Source organism: Serinus canaria, chromosome 1 (assembly GCF_022539315.1).
Source record: "Serinus canaria isolate serCan28SL12 chromosome 1, serCan2020, whole genome shotgun sequence".
Classification (NCBI taxonomy): Eukaryota; Metazoa; Chordata; class Aves; order Passeriformes; family Fringillidae; genus Serinus; species Serinus canaria.
The window spans coordinates 495524-517566 of NC_066313.1; the positions used below are offsets into that span (position 1 = coordinate 495524).

Here is a 22043-nt window from a genome sequence, read left to right on the forward strand (position 1 = left end):
GGTACATCTGCTACTCTTGGGCAAAGCATTGTGGTTTAGGCTTCAGGAAACCTTAGTTTATACTCAGCATCCCCAAAATAAGGAGGCCAGCACTGCCAGGGGCATCACTAATAACAAGTCTTTTGTTAACTTTCAATGTAATTATGTAACTTTCATTGTAATGTTCTTCAAATGCAAGGACTGAGGGGGGAAAAGGTTAAAACATGTTGGGATGCTCCACCTAATTTCCAATTTTCATTTCCACATTCCTAAAGGAAAGGTTTCCATTTGAAAATCAAACACAAAACCAGGACTTTGAAAGACTGAAGGCATTTCAAATGAGTATTTTTAGGACCACTGGATCCAGCTCAGTCATGGACTATTGTAAGATAGAGCATGGCTTCAGGAAGTAATTTCCTTCTTTACCAAATTCGGCTGCAATGTTTTCTGGATATTGATCCCTGATCAAACAATATGCAAAACAATTGGAATTGCACAGCGAAGCAAGGACAGAGCTACAGACTCACTTTTCTTTCCATTTCCAGAACAGCTGTTGTGGTTACCTCACATTTTTAGAGATCATCAACATCCACAACAAACATGAACTGAATAAAAAACCTGGGAGGTCTTACAGTGTGGAAGGAAGGAAAGGAGGGAGGGGGGAGGGAGGGAGAGTAGGAGAGAGAGCGGGAGGGAGGGAGGGAGGGAGGGAGGGAGGGGGGGAGGGAGGGGAGGGAGGAGGGAGGGAGGGAGGGAGGAGGGAGGAGGGAGGAAGGAAGGAAGGAAGGAAGGAAGAGGAAGGAAAGGAAGGAAAGGAAGGAAGGAAGGAAGGAAGGAAGGAAGGAAGGAAGGAGAAGGAAGGAAGGAAGGAGGAAGGAAGGAAGGAAGGAAGGAAAGGAAGGAGGAAGAAGGAAGGAAGGAAGGAAGGAAGGAAGGAAGGAAGGAAGGAAGGAAGGAAGGAAGGAAGGAAGGAAGGAGAGGAAGGAAGGAAGGAAGGAAGGAAGAGGAAGGAAGGACGGAAGGAAGGAAGGAAGGAAGGAAGGAAGGAAGAGGAAGGAAGGGAGGAAGGAAGGAAGGAGGAAGGAAGGACGGAAGGATAGGAAGGAAGGAGGAAGGAAGGAAGGAAGGAAGGAGGAAGGAAGGAAGGAAGGAAGGAAGGAAGGAAGGAAGGAAGGAAGAAGAAGAAGGAAGGAAGGAAGGAAGGAAGGAAGGAAGGAAGGAAGGAAGGAAGGAAGGAAGGAAGGAAGGAAGGGCTCTGCACTTGCCTCTTTGATGAGATTCATGAAGCGGGGCCCGAAGCGCCAGGGCTTGTGGCGGTGGCACTGCAGGGAGCTGACGGTCATCTGGGCCGCTCGCTGGGAGGCCACGGCCACCATGTACACGGCGTCGTACATCAGCGCTGCTTCCGTCTGCACAAACAAACACAGCCTGAGTTACTGCCTGCCCCTCTGCTGCCAGCCTGCCCAGGGCTCCTCGCAGGGAAAAACCTCTCCTGGGCTCGCCTTGCAGCCCTGAGGAGCAGCCAAATCCAGTTCTTGGCGTTATTTTGGAGTGTTTTCAGCACTGGGAGGGAAACCATGCCGGGTAGCTACGGAGAGATGGAGGTCAGGGCTCCCAGGCAGGCTGGAGAAGGGTTCTAAGAAGTCTCAGGTGTATGAGCCACTCTTCTCATGGCACTTGTGGGATTGCTTCCTTCCCAAGAGGACAGGCTGGCCCTGCTTTCCAGGGAAGCCAATCCCGCTGATCACCTGGAACACATCCCACTGCCCAGGTATCTGCTGCCTGCCAGGATCCTGGCTTTTGGCATAAATGTGTGCAATGGTGTCCTAGAGAGAGGGGAAATGTCCTTTGGAGGTGTGTTTTGGGAAGATTAACTTGGACTCACACATCTAGCTTCCCACTACAGCCTTGGATCCTTGGGTATATTCAGATATCAAAATTACTGGGTGCTCTTTGTGCATCTGCGTTTCTTTTGAGAACAGGTTTGTGGGTTTAAAGGCACGGCCTCAAAGCGACATCACACACCGTGTCCCACTTTGTCACCTCAAAAAAGTCTCGCGCTCATTTGCACTGGGCTTCAGTGCTCTCACAGTGAGGTGGGAATGGCTGTGTCTCCCTTAATGATGCTGCACAAATTACCACCTTCCAGGTAAACCTAGTGAATAATTAAGTTGGGGCCTGAAGGAAAAAGGCAGCAATTCTGCAGATGAGAAACTGGAGTCCTTTATAGGAACTACAGAGCTGATCAGTTTTCTGTTTCTTTTCCATGCAACTCCTCTGGGAAATTAATACATTTGCTTCTTTGTTTGTGCCATTTACTTGACTGAATTACAACAGCATCAGTGGTCCCAGTATTGGAGGGTTTTGCTCAAGTGTATCTGAATTTAAGGACTAATCTTAACATAGTGCAGAGGAGGAATTGGTCTTGATGTGCTTGTCAGAATCTGCCCAAAATAATGCTCCACAATGGGAGCAAATTGTGAGCTCAGGAAACATTGTGAGCGATGAGTCAAGCAGGAGGAGACAATAGCAGCTGTTCTCACTGCAAAGTGTCTCAGAGCAGACAGTTGATCCAAGCACACTCAGGGCATCGAGGGCTGACTCCAAGTCCCTCAAAACCAATGGAAATATTCCCATCAGTGTCAGCAGAGCTCAGTTTTTACACTGGACTGGGTGCTCAGGATTAGATTTTACTGGCTCTGCCTGTGTCCCAGCCCAGAGACCCTGGCAAGAGCTGCTTGGTGAGGAAGTTCCTCTGTCCTCAGTCTGCTGTGTCTGGGACTGCTGATGCTTTGCCCTGAGCACACGGTGTCTGCAGCACTGCCAGGCCTGGCTGCTCAGCCCTGTCCTTGTGCCACTTGTCACTCGTCCCTGCTTCGTGTGGCAGCGGGGAGCTGTGCCATCTCCCTTGGCTTGCCACTTCCCCCCTCACTGTGGCTCTGTTTAGGGCTGTAGGGTGCCACAGGTCACCTCATTTTCCTAAGTCAAGCATCTCACCCTGACTTCTGGCTTTTATGTCAGGAGAAAGAGACTCAGAGTCAGTCCTGGAACTTGTTTTTCTCATTTCTGTGTGCTGCTTAAGCCACTGCAAAGAAAGCCAGAGATCTCATTAGACCAGCTGTGCCTCTGGGTGCAGTTTGGGCATCCAGCAGGAAGTGAACTCAGAACTGCCTTGCTTGTGCCCTGCTGACTTCCCACAACCTGCTTTCAGGGCAAACAGCAGAGCATGAACCAGAAGGGATAAATCCTGAGTTAATAACAGAATGTACAGTCCTGATCTCTGTGCACTCTGCCGCCTGTCACAGCGTTATTGTCAAATGAAATGCAGCAGTGGTGCAGCTCTCCATCAAACTGGGCAATAATGGAACCTGCTGGGAATACTGAAATGATCCCAGCAAGAAGGGAGAGGCTTCCCTTGGTGCTGTGTCAGGGCACCAAGGACACTGAGATTATGAAGATGAAAAGGAGAGCACAAGAGTCAGGGACAGTAAGGAGAGCAGACGAGTGGTGAGAACTTTGTATTTGGGGGATTTCTGGGTGGATTCCCATCAGGAATTCCCAGGGACAGCTTTCTCTCAGCTTTGGGTATGAGTGAGCATGGTGACAAGCCCAAAGCAGCACCAGCATGTGCAATGCCAGGGACAGCACATTTAATGCATTTCTCCTCAGGATGTTAAGACATTTCCAAATTTTCCCTGCAATCATCTGCAATAAAGTCTATTTCTTATCGCTTTGAGCTGCACTCAGTCCATGAGATACATTATCTCATACTGCAAAGAGATGGCAACCCTTCACCCTGCCAAACTGAATGGAGTCATGTTGTCTCTGTAATTGTTCCTATTCTTTCCTTTCCTCCTTGGAGGAGTGCCGGGAGGAATCCTGATTCCCTGTCTTGATGATACCTCTCATCTATCTTTAAATTACGTCTCAAAAGCCAGAGCTTCTCTAGAGGTGGAAACGAAGAGAAAGGGCACTTCACCCATTTAAAAATGCTGCTCCCTTCCCACAATGTGGGATCTGCCCCTGCAGGTTACAAATCCTGCACCTGCTCGGGAAGTCCCATTTTCTGCTGCATTTCCTGCTGCACAGTGGAGAGGGTGATGGGAGAAGTGGGGCAGGCAGCATTTCAGCTTTCAGCAGCGGTGAGATGAACGGTGGCACTGTGCTGGGACATTGTCCCTGTGCCACTCTGGCACTGTGGCTGCTCAGCCCTGTCCTTGTGCCACTTGTCACTCGTCCCTGCTTCGTGTGGCAGCGGGGAGCTGTGCCATCTCCCTTGGCTTGCCACTTCTCCCCTCACTGTGGCTCTGTTTAGGGCTGTAGGGTGCCACAGGTCACCTCATTTTCCTAAGTCAAGCACCTCACCCTGACTTCTGGCTTTTATGTCAGGAGAAAGAGACTCAGAGTCAGTCCTGGAACTTGTTTTTCTCATTTCTGTGTGCTGCTTAAGCCACTGCAAAGAAAGCCAGAGATCTCATTAGACCAGCTGTGCCTCTGGGTGCAGTTTGGGCATCCAGCAGGAAGTGAACTCAGAACTGCCTTGCTTGTGCCCTGCTGACTTCCCACAACCTGCTTTCAGGGCAAACAGCAGAGCATGAACCAGAAGGGATAAATCCTGAGTTAATAACAGAATGTACAGTCCTGATCTCTGTGCACTCTGCCGCCTGTCACAGCGTTATTGTCAAATGAAATGCAGAAGTGGTGCAGCTCTCCATCAAACTGGGCAATAATGGAACCTGCTGGGAATACTGAAATGATCCCAGCAAGAAGGGAGAGGCTTCCCTTGGTGCTGTGTCAGGGCACCAAGGACACTGAGATTATGAAGATGAAAGGGAGAGCACAAGAGTCAGGGACAGTAGGGAGAGCAGACGAGTGGTGAGAACTTTGTATTTGGGGGATTTCTGGGTGGATTCCCATCAGGAATTCCCAGGGACAGCTTTCTCTCAGCTTTGGGTATGAGTGAGCATGGTGACAAGCCCAAAGCAGCACCAGCATGTGCAATGCCAGGGACAGCACATTTAATGCATTTCTCCTCAGGATGTTAAGACATTTCCAAATTTTCCCTGCAATCATCTGCAATAAAGTCTATTTCTTATCGCTTTGAGCTGCACTCAGTCCATGAGATACATTATCTCATACTGCAAAGAGATGGCAACCCTTCACCCTGCCAAACTGAATGGAGTCATGTTGTCTCTGTAATTGTTCCTATTCTTTCCTTTCCTCCTTGGAGGAGTGCCGGGAGGAATCCTGATTCCCTGTCTTGATGATACCTCTCATCTATCTTTAAATTACGTCTCAAAAGCCAGAGCTTCTCTAGAGGTGGAAACGAAGAGAAAGGGCACTTCACCCATTTAAAAATGCTGCTCCCTTCCCACAGTGTGGGATCTGCCCCTGCAGGTTACAAATCCTGCACCTGCTCAGGAAGTCCCATTTTCTGCTGCATTTCCTGCTGCACAGTGGAGAGGGTGATGGGAGAAGTGGGGCAGGCAGCATTTCAGCTTTCAGCAGCGGTGAGATGAACGGTGGCACTGTGCTGGGACATTGTCCCTGTGCCACTCTGGCACTGTGGCTGCTCCCCTTGTCCCTGTGCCCCCCTGGCAGCGTGGCTGCTCCCTCGCTGTCCCTGTGCCCCCCTGGCAGTGTGGCTGCTCCCTCTCTGTCCTTGTGCCCCCCTGGCAGTGTGGCTGCTCCCCTTGTCCCTGTGCCCCCCTGGCAGTGTGGCTGCTCCCTCTCTGTCCCGGTGCTCCCCTGGCAGTGTGGCTGCTCCCTCTCTGTCCCTGTGCCCCCTGGCAGTGTGGCTGCTCCCTCGCTGTCCCTGTGCCCCCTGGCAGTGTGGCTGCTCCCTCTCTGTCCCCGTGCCCCCCTGGCAGTGTGGCTGCTCCCCTTGTCCCTGTGCCCCCCGGCTCACTCACGGTCATGGTGCCATCGCGGAGCCCCGAGTCGGGCTTGGGCGGTGCCTGCAGGCGCTCCATGGACCACTTGTCCACCACGGCCGACACGTGCGGGTTCTCGACGTTGAGCAGCCGAAAGCCCGTCATGTTCACCCCGCTGTACCTGTAGGGCTCCAGGTCCAGTGCAAACAGGTCCTAAAGTGCCGGCAGGAACACAAACAGAACCATTTCTAAAGGAAACTGTGGGGCTTTTCCCCTGTGCCCGCCCTGGCTCCCGTGTGAATCCTGACTGAGCCAAAGCTGTGTGAGTGAGATGGGTGACAAACCACACAGATGCTTTTGGGAGTGAAAAGATCAGTTCTCCACAGCAGAACTGCTTTGCAACCAACCTGCACGTGTGAATTTATAGCAGTGCTGCAGCTCTGACAGGCCGACATGTGCAATTAGCTGGCCAGTGTCAAGCTGCCTTCTAAGCTGAGGGGAGGAAAATTCTGAGAGACGGAGCGAGCGCTGTGCTTTAGCTGCTTATGAATCCCAATTTCCCCTGCCGTGCCTCCCCAGGCACCCCTGCCAGGCTGTGCTATGGATATGTCAGGGCATGCAAGCTCCATGTGCTCCACATGGCATTTACAGGGCAGCTGGGGTGACTGAACCACGTGGGACCCTCCCGAGCTGTGTTCGTGCCATCAAAGAAAACTTTATTATAACATTTCCTGAGTGCTTTTATCCGTTTGTGGTTCTGTGGTTTTATAAGTAAATGAAACAGTGAAACAGTGATGAACCAGCAGTGCACACAGTGCAAAGCATTCATTCTTTACTTTGTTTCACTCTGGTCCATCTGTACTGATGGTTTCTTGGTAATCAGCATACTACAATTAATTTTCACTGCAATTAAGTGTTAGCCAGCCCCAGAAATGGGGCCAAACAGCTTTCTTAAGAAATGGTGGGTCCTGATACTCCTAAGGAGTGCTAGCACCCATTCCCCAGGGGTTTCCTTGACTAATGGCAACAAAGATCTAGAAAGAGGAGAAAATTTAGCTGTCTTTTCTGAAACAAAGGAATTTTCCCCCCAGATGTTTATAGTGTTCCTTACCAGTGTTGTAAAAAAGTAGTGGTAGTATTCTGTCATCATTCCCATGGAGAGAATCTGTGAAAGAGATGGAAAGGTGAAGGTACTTTACTCTGAAAGCTCCCAGTGTGCTGCAGTGCCTTTGAAAAGCAAGGGTTAAGCACATCACAGGTCATGAGAGCTTGATTGCAATAAACCCCACATTTTTCTTTAGGAGCCAAAAATATCCTATTGTATTTAAATGATGTTTTTATCACCTCTGCTCAGGAAAGAGATTAAAGATTGCAAAACTTCCAGGACAAGAAAAATTACTAGACATAACGAGATGCTGATTTTAAAAATCCTTTAGTCTGCAGTCTGAGAGCGCTAAAAAGGAATTTATGAGCAGACAACACAGTTGGTAGAGAGAAGTGCTTAGGGGCAGGTTTTGTATTCTGCTGCCAGGTGAGAACAGGACACTGCTGAGGGCTCAGGAGTAAAGCAGGAAAACAGAAAGAAGGAAGTTTCTCTAAGTGCCTTTTGTTTCACTGTGGAATGTGGGTCAGCAGGAGGGGGACAAAACAGCTGGGATGGAAGAAACTTTGGAAGAAACAGCCTCCCTGCAGCCTTCCTCCACTTGTCCAGGAGAATTCTGCCCTCTCTGGGATCCTGTGAGGAGGAGGAGGAATTATAAACTGGGAAGGTACTGAGGAGTTCATTGCCACAACAGCAACGCAGACCAAGGGTAACTCGTGCTCAGTCCTGATCACAGCAATGTAAGGATCTGTTACTAATACCCTTTTAGGACAGTTCTGGAGTGCCTGAAGAGCTGTTTGAAAGGCAGGGGGAAACAGAGGGATTTGGCTGGCCAAAATTCCCTTTGCTAGCAGAAGCCTCTGAACATTATTTGAGTGATTGTCTATGGCAATTCCTCACATTAAAAAAAAAAAAAAAAGAAAGAAAGAAAGAAAGAAAGAAAAACCTGGACTTTCTGAGCTGCAGCAGATAATAAAACCAGCTCAGTGTTAATCGCAAACAACTGATCCGTTTCCAGCCACTGAAAGTCAAGCCAGAGGCAACTATTTCATTGAAATGCTCCACTGGATTTACACATCAAAATTGCCTTTTTTTATTTCTGATTTTATTAATCCTCTTCTATTCTGTTTCTTGGAGCTCTTTTATTACCTGTAGAACAAGCTGGAGGCTGCTGCTCCTGCCCTGTTTATGCACAGATAACAATGCAGGGCTGCATCCAGGGGAACTTTTGTGTGCTGTGTTTCCCAGCTGACCTGGCTGGACTCAGTCCCCCTCCCTGGTGCCACTGGATTCCTGTGGCTTTGCCAAGGAGGTGCCAAATTTTTGGAATTTTTATGTTGCAGATCTCCTTTGAGCTAGAGCTGCACTGAAAGAGCCCAGTGGGAAGTCATTGCACAAGTCATGCTACAGGTTTGTTCTTTAAAGCAAAACCACCCCAAAACAAGGCAGAACAAAATGCCCAAACAAACAAACAAGCAAAGCCTCCAAAGCCCAGGACAAACAGAAACAAGGGCCCTGAGGAGAACAGCCTCAACTGGTTGTCCTCCCCTCTCTCAGTCATTAAGGATGAGAATTAGCTAAAAGCTACATAGCACTTTGACATGCCTGTGGCATGTGCATTAGATACTAAATAGGGGCTTTTTATTCGAGGATCAAACAGAATTTGCAATAAAAATTCATGTTTAAGGGTAATATGGCTGCTAAGCAAAATTCACACCGAAGGATGATTTAATGCTCTGATGCAGGGAAACAGGAGATGGACTCAAGTCAAAGCAAAAGAGGAATGCTGAGAATCATGCTGGACATCCCAAAGCATCAATAACTCCCAAGCCTTCATTCCCTGGGTGCTCCTGCCAGCGTAAATAGGAGTTTCCAGAGCTCTTCTGCTGAGTGTTCGCAGCACAGCAGACACAGGAAAGCTCCCAGCAGCTCCCAGGAGCAGGACAATGAGAGCCTGCTTGGAGCAAGGATGGATTTCAGGCTGGGACACCCCTGAAGCACCTGGCAAAGCTTCCCACAGAGCAGGTGACCTGAAAGAGAGAAGCAGGCCAGGAGAGAGAGGGGAAGGCAACATCTCTGTCTGTGTGACTGCCCAGGAGACTGGGATGAGGTTTCATTGCTCATTGCTATTTAAATAACTTTGCATGTAATTATGTAAATAATTATGCACCTGATACAAATGCCCTATTTAAATAATAATAGCTTTTACTTACAGTGGAACTCAGATGAATGTAAACTAGGGAAATCAGCCTCAGATATCCTCCTTGTACATCTCCTGCCCAGCCTTCCCTGTATAGCATTTGTTCTTCAGCCAAAGCCAGATATGGCTGGACAATGGGAGATAAAGACACTTCCATCTCTAATTATCCATTCCAGATCAGGAGCCTGGGCCTTGTCCTTTGCAGCTGTGCACTTTCAGCTGCGGGTCACCAACCACGAAGTGAATCCAAGAAAGTATCAGTGGTCAAATTATATATGGCGAGCTGACAGAGACTGGATAAAAATACTCTCTCTTATGTCTGAACATCTCTTTCGGGTGCCCTGTTCTTGGCTTGAATCACATCCCAGCTCTAACTTGCATTTGTTCATCTTGTAAAAAACTCCCTGTCTCATTTAGATCTATTGTCAGTCTGCCTTCGAGGCGGGCTGGAACTGGAATGATGGGCAAGTGCATTAGTGGGAACTGCACCAAATCCTGTGCTTGCTTTCACTCTGCATTTCCCTCACTTGAGCTGTTATTTAATTTCACAACCATTAAATGCATTTCATTTTCCAATTAATTACCCTGCTGTTTTCTAAGGCCAGTCCATCCCTGCTTCTCACCCACAGAGAGGGGATGTGCCACCGTGTTTCTCCCGTGGAAGTGGGAACAGAGCTAATCCAGCCTTTTCTTAGCAGGGAGTGGGCTCCAGCCTACCTGCCAGCTTCCCCGAAGGAGCAGAGTCAGGAGCTGAAGTTTTCTATTCTCACATCTATTACTGTACCAGGAATGTACTCCACAGTGACACCTGGTTTGTCTGCCTTCTGGAGGAACTGAATTAATGATTCTTTTCGTTGTCTGTCACATCGTCTTTACAGGATGCTCTGTCAGAGCCTTAAACCTGATTAAATACACAGTACACTTCCTCAAATGTATTTTGGGGGTGTGAAGAAAGGAGTAGGGAATGTAAGGTTAGCAGGGATGTACTTTCTGAGGGGTGAGTTTGCCTAGCAGTAAAATCTGTGTTCAGATTACTGTTCCTGGTGTGTCAGCACAAACTGAGGGTTAAGCACAACTCAACCTCTTCAGCCAAGTTCCTCACACAAAAGGCAATATCAGACTGAATAGTGTGTGCAGGATAAATTGCAGGCTTTGTGCATAAAACATTGCAATTTGCAAGAGCCATATTAATTTTATCAGGGAGTGCTTTTCTGATGCAGACAGAGCACCGACCCTCTGTCCACCAAATATTCCAGGGGAATGCCATAGCCAGGGAGGGAGGGCCAGGCCTCAAGGGGCTGGGCAGGGGCTGAGGGCATCCAGGCTCTCTGAGCATGTCAGAGAGAAGGGGCACAGCTTCTTCAGCTGAGTGCAGACTCTGATTTGGGTTGAATCAGGTTATTGATTCACCTGTTCTTGTTGTGCACACAACAAGCGTGGTTTGATGGGGTTTTAGTGGAAGCCATAAATAAGCAGAAATTAGAGAAGAAATCTGTCTTTTGTGGTGTTTTGTAAAGCAGAGCCTGGAGGAGGCAAGGGAAGAGGTCCCTGGGGCACACACTGCCAGCACAGCTCCAGCAGAGTTCTGGGCTGATCCTTCTGCTCCCAGAGGAGCTTTTGTGCACCTCCCTCCCTGGGAAACAAGCAGTGTCCCCTCCCTGCTCCATGGCTACTAAACACCTACTACCTTACCTAAATACAGAGAACAGACAAGAAGGAGCTGCTTTGGGGACAGCTTTAGGTGACCCTGAGTCCTTCTCCTGTTAGAAATCTTACATAATTTAACAACACCACCTGTTTTTTCTCTGACAGCTACTGGATTGTTTGCAAAGTCAAAAATATTCTCTACTGACATCACAGAGTTTCCTTGAAATGATTTGTCCAGTGCTTGATCTCTTGCTTCCATCCAGGGTACAATGACAGAGGGGTTTGTGAGTGCAGGAATGGGGAGATGAGCAGGGCTCCTCCTGCAACCTGCCATCAGAGGAGAGCCACAGGAATTCAGAGCCCTGCACACCTCCACATTTCACAGCTGCTCTGGCAGGGAGGAACTCAGCCCCTGAGTTATTGCTGCCAGCATCTACACTCAGGCACAGAACTAGCTCATAGAAAAGCCATTTCCCTTTTCTTTCTAGCCTATATTTATGTTGTTCCCTCTCCCACAGCGCTGACCCACAGGTGTACCTCTCTCAATTTTCCTGTTTTCTCCCACAGTGTCATCCTCCCTCCTTCTCCCAGTTCTTCAGGCACTGGAGAGCATTATCTGTATCTGCAGCCTGTCACTTGTCTGGCTGATCCATATCCCACACAAACTTTTCTGCTGCTTTGCCCTGCTTTAGTGCATCTTTCAGCACTTCCTCCTCTTCTTTTGACACCCAGGTTTGCTTTTTGGGGTTTTTCCATACTCAGCTTGGCATATTGGAAGCTTTGTGCCTCCTGCAGGGTGCCAGACATCTGCACCTTCATCGTGCTGGTCCTTCAAAATCTGTGTTGTCAACTTAACTCTTCCCCCACAAATCTCCTTTAGGAGCAGCCAAAAATGGGGATGCTTTTGGGCAGCCCTGCAGGGAGCAGAGTGGAGGTACAGCCCACTCCCCCTGCCCAAACAGTGCTGTTACAGTGCCCTCCCCATCCCTGTACCTCAAATCACTCACACCAAGGAAATCCTAACATTTACTGCAGGACAGCATTCCTGGGAGCAGGAATTGTGTGCTGCAGCTCATCTAGGATTCTGCAAGCCCCCAGTTCCTCCAGCCTGGAGAGGAACATTCCAGGCTCCACACATGAATGCAGTAACTTGCCTTACCAACTTGGGCACAAAAAGCTGCTCTGCAGAACTTCAGTATTTCAGTAAAACACTCTGGGATAGGAACAGAAAGGGACCTTTATGGGCATTTAGTCAGTGGAAGCTGCTCTTCTGGGATCAGGGTATCCCATCACATTGCCTGGCAGGAGAAATAACAACTCATCCCTCATCCCTAGGGGTGCAGCAAGAGGGGAACTGCCCTCAAAATGTATGGAGCTGTTTCCTGCAGGTCAGCAAACTGTGCTTTAGACTTTGATTGTCGAGGAATATACAGCAAGTGGCAGCAGTAAATTGTAATTCCCACCACTCCCTGTGTGCCCCTGGGAACGTCCCAGCCCATCAATGTCAGGCTGTGTTTGTCCTTGTCTGCTGTGGCTGCCCAAATCTCACCCTCAGGCTGGGCCAGCCCTCGCACAGCAGCCTCTCCCATCGATTGAAAGGATAGATTTTTCTCCTGATTCTGCCTCTCTTTGTGATGGGAAAGAAACAAAAACTGTTGATTAAAGCAGGACAAGCTGAAACACATGCAGTGATGTCCCTAGCCAGGCAGGACCCGGCATGTCAGAAAGAAAAGCCTGTTTGCTCCTGCGGATACACGCAGGGCTCTCTGGGGCTGTCAGTGCAGCCCTGGGCTCTGCACCTCTTGCTGTGACTTCTGTCCCTGCATCCACAAGGCCCTGGGGCAGGCTGGGGGGTGCCTTTGGTTTTGCTGGAAGTGGGATCACAGAGGCTGGCCGATTTTGGGGAGCAAGGCTCCCGAGGAGCTCTGCCTCCCCGTGCCCCGTACCTGCTTCAGGATTTCTGCCGCCGTCTCGTGGGAGCAGTCAAATATCACATAGAACTCCTTGCCCTTCTTCATTTCCTTCAGCAGAGGCCTGGCATCCTTGTTCCCAGAGGGCAGCTGGCGGATTTTGATTTTGATGTTGTATCTGGAAGGGGCTTTGATGAGCTCCTGCAGGCGAATCAGACCTGAGAAATGACAGGCAATGACACAATCACCATCCTGTGCCACGAGGATTTATTGTCAGTACTCAGGATCTCTCACACTCCACACTCCCTAAGGATAATTGCTAGTTCCATATTTGCCAGCTTCCTAGCTAATATTATTAAATATATTAATTCCCATGTTTATACTTGGCTTCTAAATATTTTGAAGGGTGTTTTTAACTGATTGACTACAGGATATGTTTGCATTGATGTAATACAATATAAACATACTGTAGTATGTTTAAACTGAGTCGTGTAAAGCAAATAAGGCTTCTTCCTGTGCAGCTCATTATTATTCCAATACCAAACAGCAAGAAGGTAAAAGTGAGGAAACCTCCTCCTAACTTTTCTGCCTGGTGTCACTCAGCAGCTGTGAGTTCTTACAGAATCTTTTGGGATGCAGTTCTACATCCTCAAACACGGGTGATTTCTCAGACTCGGTGTTCAGCTGGCACAGCTTTACACGCCTCAGCTGAAGTCAGTGGAGCTCAGCCAGAGCCTTGTCCAAGTGTTTAAACACACTGCAGCTCCACTGGCCAATTCAGCACTCCTGTGTAATTTGCACTGCCTCCAAAACCGAGGGAAGATAGTTAAGAGCTCTTTGAGGTGTGTGATTACAGCCTCGCATCATCCACGAATGCAATTCACCCACAAAAAATTCCTGATCTCCTGCTGAGGGGAAGTAAAAGGCTGCCTTAAAATTATGCATAGAGAGAACACAGGCAAGGAGCACTTCTTGGACAAAAATCAAACAAATTATTAAAATGAAGGAGCTCTTGCCTCTCCTGCTGGGAGTGGGGATAATATTTGCGTGGGGTGTGAGTGTGGGGTTGAGTGGCACATCTAAGGTAAGACAAAGCTTCCTCTTCCCTCTGAGGTTTGAGGGCTGCTGGCTTTCACTCAAGGGCTGGCAATGCCTGGGGAAAAGCTGCTCTGCCCCCGCCTGCAGGGCCAGGCCTGCTCCTGGCAGGTTTTCTAGTACCAGCAATCAATAGAGAAAATGAAACATGATGAGCATTCAGCTGGAAATGCTGCAGGCACTGGGAGCTGGGCCTGGCCAGGAGCCAGCTGAGGAACAGGAGACCACTGGAGCTGATTCTGATGGGAATGGGCTCCCAGTGCTCACTGACAAAGGGGCTGGGGTCACCTGGCTGGGAAGGTGCAGCCCGGGTGCAGTGCATAGGATGGCAACTCCAGGAGGGAAAATGAAATTTGGGAGGAGGAGTCCGGGAAGCCTTCATCTCATCCTCACCTCGCAATGAGAACTGGTGTTTGTCTTCCCAGCAACAAAAAGTACTTCAGTGCAAGTGTGGTGAAAAGCAAAAAACTTAAGGATTTGCTGACCCACTTCCCTCTCCTTTTTGGGGGAAGAAATTACTGTGTGCCTTAAAATATCTCCTTTGGTCCCATCAGACTGGGACCTTGCACTTCCCAACGCTTCCTGCTGCCACACAAACTGGAGATGGAGCCCAAGTGTGTGTCCTGGAGAAGCCAAAGCAGCAGTGCAAAGAACTGCAGCTGTTTTTCTGGAGGACATGGCAAAAGCCTGACCCCCTGAGCCCATCCAGTGCCACCCCCTGCCCTGGGCAGGGACACCTCCTGGGTGCTCTGAGCCCCATCCAACCTGGCCAAGGTGTTTTTATTTCTTGTGGTGGAATGATGTCAAACATTAGGGATGAGAAATACAACAGCTTGAGTTAACTGGCGTCACTCTAACCCCAAATCCAAGGACTATTTATACTGATCAAAGTTGACATGTTTACTTTCCTGACTCTGAGTTAATAAGATGATTGATGATTAATTTACTTTGTAAATATCTCTGCAAATGAAATCTCTTTAATATCAGGCTTTTTTGTGGCTGAGCAGGTACACAGCACTTGGTGATTTGGAATGCCAATTTGGTTATGGGGTGGAAAAGATCTCTCCTTCTTTCTATTCTGTCTAGAAGATTTATCTAGGGGCTATTGGAGAATGTCCAGTGGGGTTCACAGAGAGAATGAGGGGTCTGGAGCACCTCTCTTGCAAGAGGAGGCTGTGGGAGCTGGACCTGGTCATTGTGGGGAAGGGAAGGCTGAGAGGGGATCCATCAATGCACACAGATACCCCATCAATCCTCACAAATATCCCCAAGGCTGTCACAGGATGGTGCCACACTGCTCAATGGTGCCAGGGACAGGATGAGGAGCAGTGGCCATGAACTGAAACACAACGAGTTCCACCTCAGCCTGAGGAAGAACTTCTGTCCATGGAGGGGGCAGAGCCCTGGAACAGCTGCCCAGGGAAGGCCTGGAGTGTCCATCTCTGGAAACTTCCCAAAATCCCAAATTCCTGTGCCACCTGCTCTGGGTAACCCTGACTTGGCAGGGGGGGTGGACTGGATGATCTCCAGATTTTGGGATTCTGGGATCAATCTGAAGCTGTGTTATGGGTTCCACAACAAGGAAGCAAAATGAGATTGACTATTCAAACCCCAGGGGCTCCTTCCCACGGTCAGGTGAAGTGAGCAGCTTTCCAAAGGCCATGGCAGCAGCAGGACAGGGGTTTTTCCCCCATGAGCCAGGAAAGCTGCAGAGGGCATGGCAGAGTGAGCTGCCCCAGGTCTGGTGGGGTCTGGCAGGAGCAGCCAGCAGCGCTCACCCGTGCTGTCCTCGTAGACCACGGTGACGATTTTCCAGTTGAAGTAGAGCACGAGGTCCAGGACGGCCCTGCTGATGGCGGCGTAGTCGGGGTACAGGTTGATGTAGAAGGCGTCCCTGTTGTCCACGGTGGGGTGCTTCCAGCGGGTCTGGATGTGGGGCACCTCCAGGGCGTTGCAGATGGACTGCACGGCGCTGACCGACGAGCTGTGCGCCGGCCCGAACAGCGCCGCCACGCCCAGGGCCAGCTGGTCACAGGCTGGGACACAGGAGGGCACAGCCACTCTTAGTGGGTGACAGCAAGGGCCTGGGGGGTGCTCACTGGGGGCTGCTATCCTCCATCCATCCCTCCATCCATCCATCCATCCATCCATCCATCCATCCATCCATCCATCCATCCATTCATCCATCATCCATCCATCATCCATCCCTCCCTCCCTCCATCCATCCATCCATCCATCCATCCATCCATCCATCCATCCATCCATCCATCCATCCATCCATCCATCCATCCATCCATCCATCCATCCATCCATCCATCCATCCATCCATCCATCCCTCCATCCATCATCCATCCATCATCCATCCATCCATCCATCCATCCATCCATCCATCCATCCATCCATCCATCCATCCATCCATCCATCCATCCATCCATCCATCCATCCATCCATCCATCCCCACCCCTTCCAGTGAGAACAGAGCATTGCGTGCCACTCCCAGACCCACCCAGGGACGTGCCAGTGGTTCCTGAGGTGTTCAGGGGTGGTTTAGAGGGTAAAGGGAGGGGCTGAGAGAGCTGGGAAGGGCTCAGCTGGAGAAAGGAGGCTCAGGGGGGACCTTCTGGCTCTGCACAGCTCCTGCCAGGAGGGGACAGCCAGGGGGGTCAGGCTCTGCCACCAGGAGCAGAGGGAACGGCCTCAGGCTCGGCCAGGGCAGGTTTGGATTGGATGTCATGAGAATTTCCCTATGGAAGGGGTTGTTAAACAGTGGCAGGGGCTGCCCAGGGAGGTTTGGAGTGCCCATTCCTGGAGGTGTCCAAGGAATTCCTGAACGCGGCACTCAGTGCACTGGGCCGGGGACAAAGTGGGCATTAGGCACAGCTGGGAGGGACTCCATGGGCTGGGAGGGCTTTTCCAGCCTCAGTGATCCTGGTTTGATTGTGGTTCTGAAAATGGCTTTACTGACCAGCTTTATACCCTAGACCTTGCTTGCTGCAAATAAAACCTTCTCTGCTGGTTCCTTGCAGGTCACACGGATTCTGAGCTGCCTTTCTCAGAACCGCTCTATCCCAGAGGAACCAGGGGCTCTCTGCCTGCCGCAGGAATGTCTCAGCAATGAAGTTCCACAGCAGAGCACCAGGTAATAGATCCCTGCAGCCACAGCAGGCTCTCCAGGGATCCGTCCCCCTGGGACTGGCACCTTTCTGCCTGCGTGAGCTGCTCTCATTCCAGGCAGCTGCAGGGACACGAGCAGCAAAGGGCACCACGATTCACTGCCCTCCATAAGCTGTGTTTACAGAGCAGGCAGGAGTGCCCAAAGCCCCAGGTAACAGCACAGGGAAATAAAGAACCCACACACTGACATTTTATCCCCCTCCAAACCAGCCAAATACATCAACAAAGCTTTCCTTCTCCTGTGCCCATATCTCAGCCTCAAGAACCCTGCCTGGAGCTGTCTCTGCATTTTTCTTTCTCTCCCATGTCTTTGCAGGCTGACAGACAGGAGATGCAGTAATATCAGTTATTTCTGTCCACTGGTAAAATTTACTGCCAGTGTTTTTAACACGGCTCCCGACTGAGACAAAGCCCTGCTCTGAGCTGCAGGGCTGATCTCCTTGTGAGGGTGGGAAATTTAGAAATTGCTCTGATTGAGGGAAATATTACATACACCAACTTCCACAATGAGCTGAGATTCTTTAAAATCGTATTTAGCTCTCTGACTGTAATAGAATATGACAGAAAATCAATTATTTTCTGTTTCCATTCTACAAATGAGTGTTTCACAGACAGCATGAAGTGCACAGGCTTTCCAGGTTTAATTCAGAAGCCTTTCTAAAGCATCACAGGTTTAACGTGCAAATTCCATAAATAACTTCAATAATTCATGATGAGAAGAAATTACTGCTGAATGTGAGTTTCTTGCATGTACATGAACAACTTCCTACATAGTAAATGGAAGAGGCACTTTCACAACAGTCACAGAAGAGATTCTCACTCTACAGGGAATCTGAAATACTTTATCAGCCTGGATTATATGGATTATAAATCCACCACGCTTGAGATTCTACAGCATATGGCTCCAGCATACACCTGATAACTGAAAAAGAAGGCAAAAAAAGCCATTTAAAGCTCCTTTCTTTGTTCTTTGGAATCACTCTCCTTTTCTCCACTCTTACTAAGAAACTGAAGTGGCACGAGGAAATCTTGGTAGTGCAGATGTTTGAAAGGTCACCAGGCTCACCAGCCTGGTTTCTGAACTGAGGGATTTCTATTTTCCAGCAAATCCAGTTCCAGGATCTGGGCTGCTATTTGTAGCATTTTATCAAACTTTGAGCTTGGTTCCTAGAGGCCAAGGAACACATGGAGCTTAAGGACAGTTGTGACTTATTACCCCTCTCTGTTTTGGCCTGCAGGTCAATTAGATGGGAGTAAATTGGGCCATATTTTTCCTTCTCAGGGAAAAAAAAAAAAAAAAGAAGAGGCAAAAAACATTTCCACACTTGACCATTCCAATTCTTACAGTTGTTTATAACAGAGAAACTTATTTCTGTCTCCAGGCCACTGTGCATCACTATTTCAGGGCAGGGGGGCTACTGGCCTATGGTTTTTAAAAGGCAGTAGAAATAATTTACCAATAATGGGAATCTGTGCTAATTATGGGTTGTGACATCCCACTGTGCTTGCTGTGAGTCTGTGATCATTTTTCTGCAGAATTCCAGGTGGCAAATCTATGTTTTGGACAGAAAAATGGCTTGGACTTGCCACCTGCCATCTGGGGCTCTTAGCATGCAGACAGAATGTGGGGGTTATTCAGAAAGCACATGACAGGTCCAAGCCCAGCTTGATTCTTAGTTCAAGCACCTTTGAAAGATTAATTTTATGGTGCACATGACACAAGCAGAGCAGAAAAGGAGACCAGGCTGGGGAAAGGAATAAAGTACAAACCAGGGATGTACCTGACACAGTAATTGAGATATTTACCTCTCCTTGAGGCTTCAAAGCTATCGAAAAGGTTAATTCTCTGGATGTCATAGGTTAATGTGGTATTAGGCATCAGTGTTCTGTTCCTGTTAATGTTGGTGACAGCAAACTTGAACGCCAATTCTTCAATATTAACAGGTTCATTTTCCACAGTTTCGAATATCCCTCCTGTTGGAACAGATAAATGGGAAGCATTATTCACCTCTTAATTGCTGCACAGAAACAAGGAAAAATGAATTATCAGCTATAATTTCTGAGTGTTCATCTAGGAAAAGCCAATGGCTGTCCAAAGCACTACAGCACGAGCAGGGTGGATGGTTGGTTTTTATCTGCTGTGGCACTGGGGCCAACTCAGAATTATGAATGCTGCTCCACAAACATCTGGGGAGGATGACGCCTGTTAATTGTCCAGCCTTTGCAGAGGAACGTGTTCAATGCTTGTGAAAACTTCTGTGCAACTCCTTTCTAACGAAATCAGGGATGGGCATGGGCCTTGTTCTCCCTGCTGCAGTCTAATCCGCCTTTGGAGATGGAACCTGGATGTGTGGGTGTTTGCTGAGGTGTTTCTGCACACCCTGGCAGTCCAAGATCCACTGAGGAGCTTGAGAGAAAACGGACTGAGAGTCCCCCCAGAGCTCTGTGCTCCCTCTGCTTCCTCCTAAACCCCAGGCAGCACTGTTGGTCATTGCTGTTTGCTCAGGGACTGGGGAATATTTTTGCTTTTTCCAAGAAAAAGGAGCTGAGCCTGTGGACACCAGCAAGCTTTCCAAAAAAGGACTGTAAATAACCCAAATTTAAGAAGTGCAGTGTTCTTCCCTGGAGTGTGTCCTGGGATGGGGAAGGCATCTCATGGCCACAGTAGACTGGGATGGCCACTCCCTCCAGCCTCTAGAGACCTTATTATGCCAACAGCACATTCCCACTCTCCAGGGGCAGTGGGATTTGAGGAATGCACTGCACACACAGCTGATTTTAAAAAATTGCTCCTCTAAACAGCAATCTCCAGCTTCAGTGCTTGATTTTGCAAGTATAATTTACTCATTTAGTGCAAGTCACTGGAGAATACTTTGGATTTCTCACTTACATATTTCCCCATGTAAAATTTGAGGCCCCTCTCTCTGTAATTTCTGGCCATCTGAATGCATTCAGCTCATGAGCTGCAACCTCCTGCAGTTTTGATGTCACCCATGTAGGAACAGTGCAGTCATTAGCTGACCATCAGAAATGGGAACACACTGGAATCAAAACCTGGTTTGAATTTAAATCCAGCAATAAAGACCCTGGAGGCTACCGACCCCACTCTGGTAATATTATCCCTGGAATAATCAGCATTGTTTTTCTCCTGAACCACACAGAGCAAGGCCTGGACGTGCATTAAACAATCTGCCCACTTCAGCAATTTTCTTGTACACACCGTGGATTTCTCATGTGCAATGTGCAGGTATCAGAACCTTAAAGACTTCTTCCCTCTTCCTCAGAAAACATCCCAGTGATTACAAAAGCTTGTGATACACAAAAACAGCCCAGAAACCAGTCTAAGTGCAGGATTTGGAACCAAAACATCGAGTGGAATGCTAAAAGTCAGCAGGATTTTCCAGAGCTGCAAACTCCAGATCATCTGAAGGGAAAATATTCTAAAGCCTGTCCTTTCAGATCCAATCCTGTAATTCCTCATTCCAGCTACGATCCCAGCAAGTTTAGTGGTTAAATTCAATAATCTCTCCCTCATTTCACCCAAGGAAGACAATTCTTTTCAGGCAGCTGCAATGCCAGCTTGGGCTGGGCCAGAGAGGTTCCACTGCTGAGTTTTCCTGGAATCCCTGCTGGAAGCAGCAGAGCATGGCTCCATCAGGGAGGGTGGATGCCACAGGTACAAGGTACAGTCTGAGATACCCTGGAAATAAGGGTGTCCACAATCCCTCCCCACTCCCAACAGGATGGGTATTTGCCATTTCATCTTGGCAAAAATCCCCTCCACCTCAGAAATTATTACTGTGCATTCCATCACTTTCTGCTTCTTTTTTTTTTTTTTTAATTAATTAATTAAAACTACTTCATCCAACCACCCTTGAGGCAACCTTCATACCTGAATGTACACAAGCACTTCCTCATTCTAGGGCCAGAACCATTTCCATCCCTCTAATCAACTGCCTATTAAATGAAGATTAATTTGAATTAATGATGTATAACCAGGAACTATTTATACTTCATTAGCAGAATTCTGCAGGATTTTTCCTTTTGGAGAAGAGTGCCAGCTCAGTGGGCAGCAGGAGGGCAGGGAGGGAAGGAGGGAAAGTTTTGTGGGGATGTGTTTTCTGAGCAAACGAACCAAAACTCTGCACACACTTCCAGGTTCCTCTTGCCCACATGAACAGAGCAGGAGAGCACCCAGCACTGCAGGCTTTATTTGCTGGTGAGATCCCCTGGAGAAAACATGGAACCATGGAATGGTTTGGGTTGGAGGGGACCTCATCCAGTCCCACGTCCAGCCATGGACAGAGCCCAGGAGGGAGTTTATGGAGGCAGTAATCCCTCACTGTGGCTGAGCCAGGGGATGTTGCATTAAACAGGCTTGGGCTGTACCTATTTGAGCTTGATTCTTCTCTTCAGGCCCATTCAGCTGCTAAAAAGGAGTTGAATGACTGGATAAATCTGCATCACAAACAAGCTGTGCTGGAGCATTTTCATCCATACATCCCTAATGAAATCCAGCAATCCCATAAATAGTCTCTTCTTCTTCTGCTGATGACTGACAGCCAAGCTCAGAATTTATTGTAAGGTCCAGGTTAAAAGAAAAATAGCAGAGTAAGTGACGAGTTTGATGAAGAACCAGTTTGTCAGATGATTCATTTGAATAAAGTAATTACTGTATAACATTTAAAAAACAAATTAAACACAGCATTCTACAAGGGAAGAAAGGAAGGAAGAAGAAATTGATGTTAACTCAACATAAACGATGTTCCAGGAATGAAGCTGCTATTGCTGAGTGTGAAAACAAGCACTGGCTTTCATGTTGGGCTGCTGGTAGCACTTAGGTGGGAAAAATTGTACATTTTGGAGTCCTCCCTTTCAGCTCCCTCCTCCCTCAGTCAGAGAGTGAATCCTCCACAGCAAACCAAAGGCTGCTGAGTCCTGCTCAGTGCCAGACCTGACTTTTCACTTACAGCACATCATTTGTACCGTGATTTCCTTCATGATGAAGGCAAAAAACAGTATCTGCCCCTCCTTGGAATTTAGCAGTGGAAGGTAAGAGGGAA

At 48.5% G+C, this 22043-nt stretch overlaps 1 protein-coding gene across 1 annotated transcript in view; it reads right to left on the reverse strand.

The window, feature by feature from the left end:
- LOC103818441 (glutamate receptor ionotropic, kainate 1) overlaps positions 1–22043 on the reverse strand; it is a 105522-nt gene that overhangs the window by 38041 nt on the left and 45438 nt on the right. The window contains exons 2-7 of the mRNA XM_050977425.1: positions 18787–18954; positions 15585–15842; positions 12748–12929; positions 6964–7017; positions 5892–6065; positions 1245–1388 (exon numbers count right to left, since the gene is read on the reverse strand). Coding sequence (XP_050833382.1) covers positions 1245–1388; positions 5892–6065; positions 6964–7017; positions 12748–12929; positions 15585–15842; positions 18787–18954 — 980 coding nt within the window. The remainder of the gene's footprint in view (positions 1–1244; positions 1389–5891; positions 6066–6963; positions 7018–12747; positions 12930–15584; positions 15843–18786; positions 18955–22043) is intronic.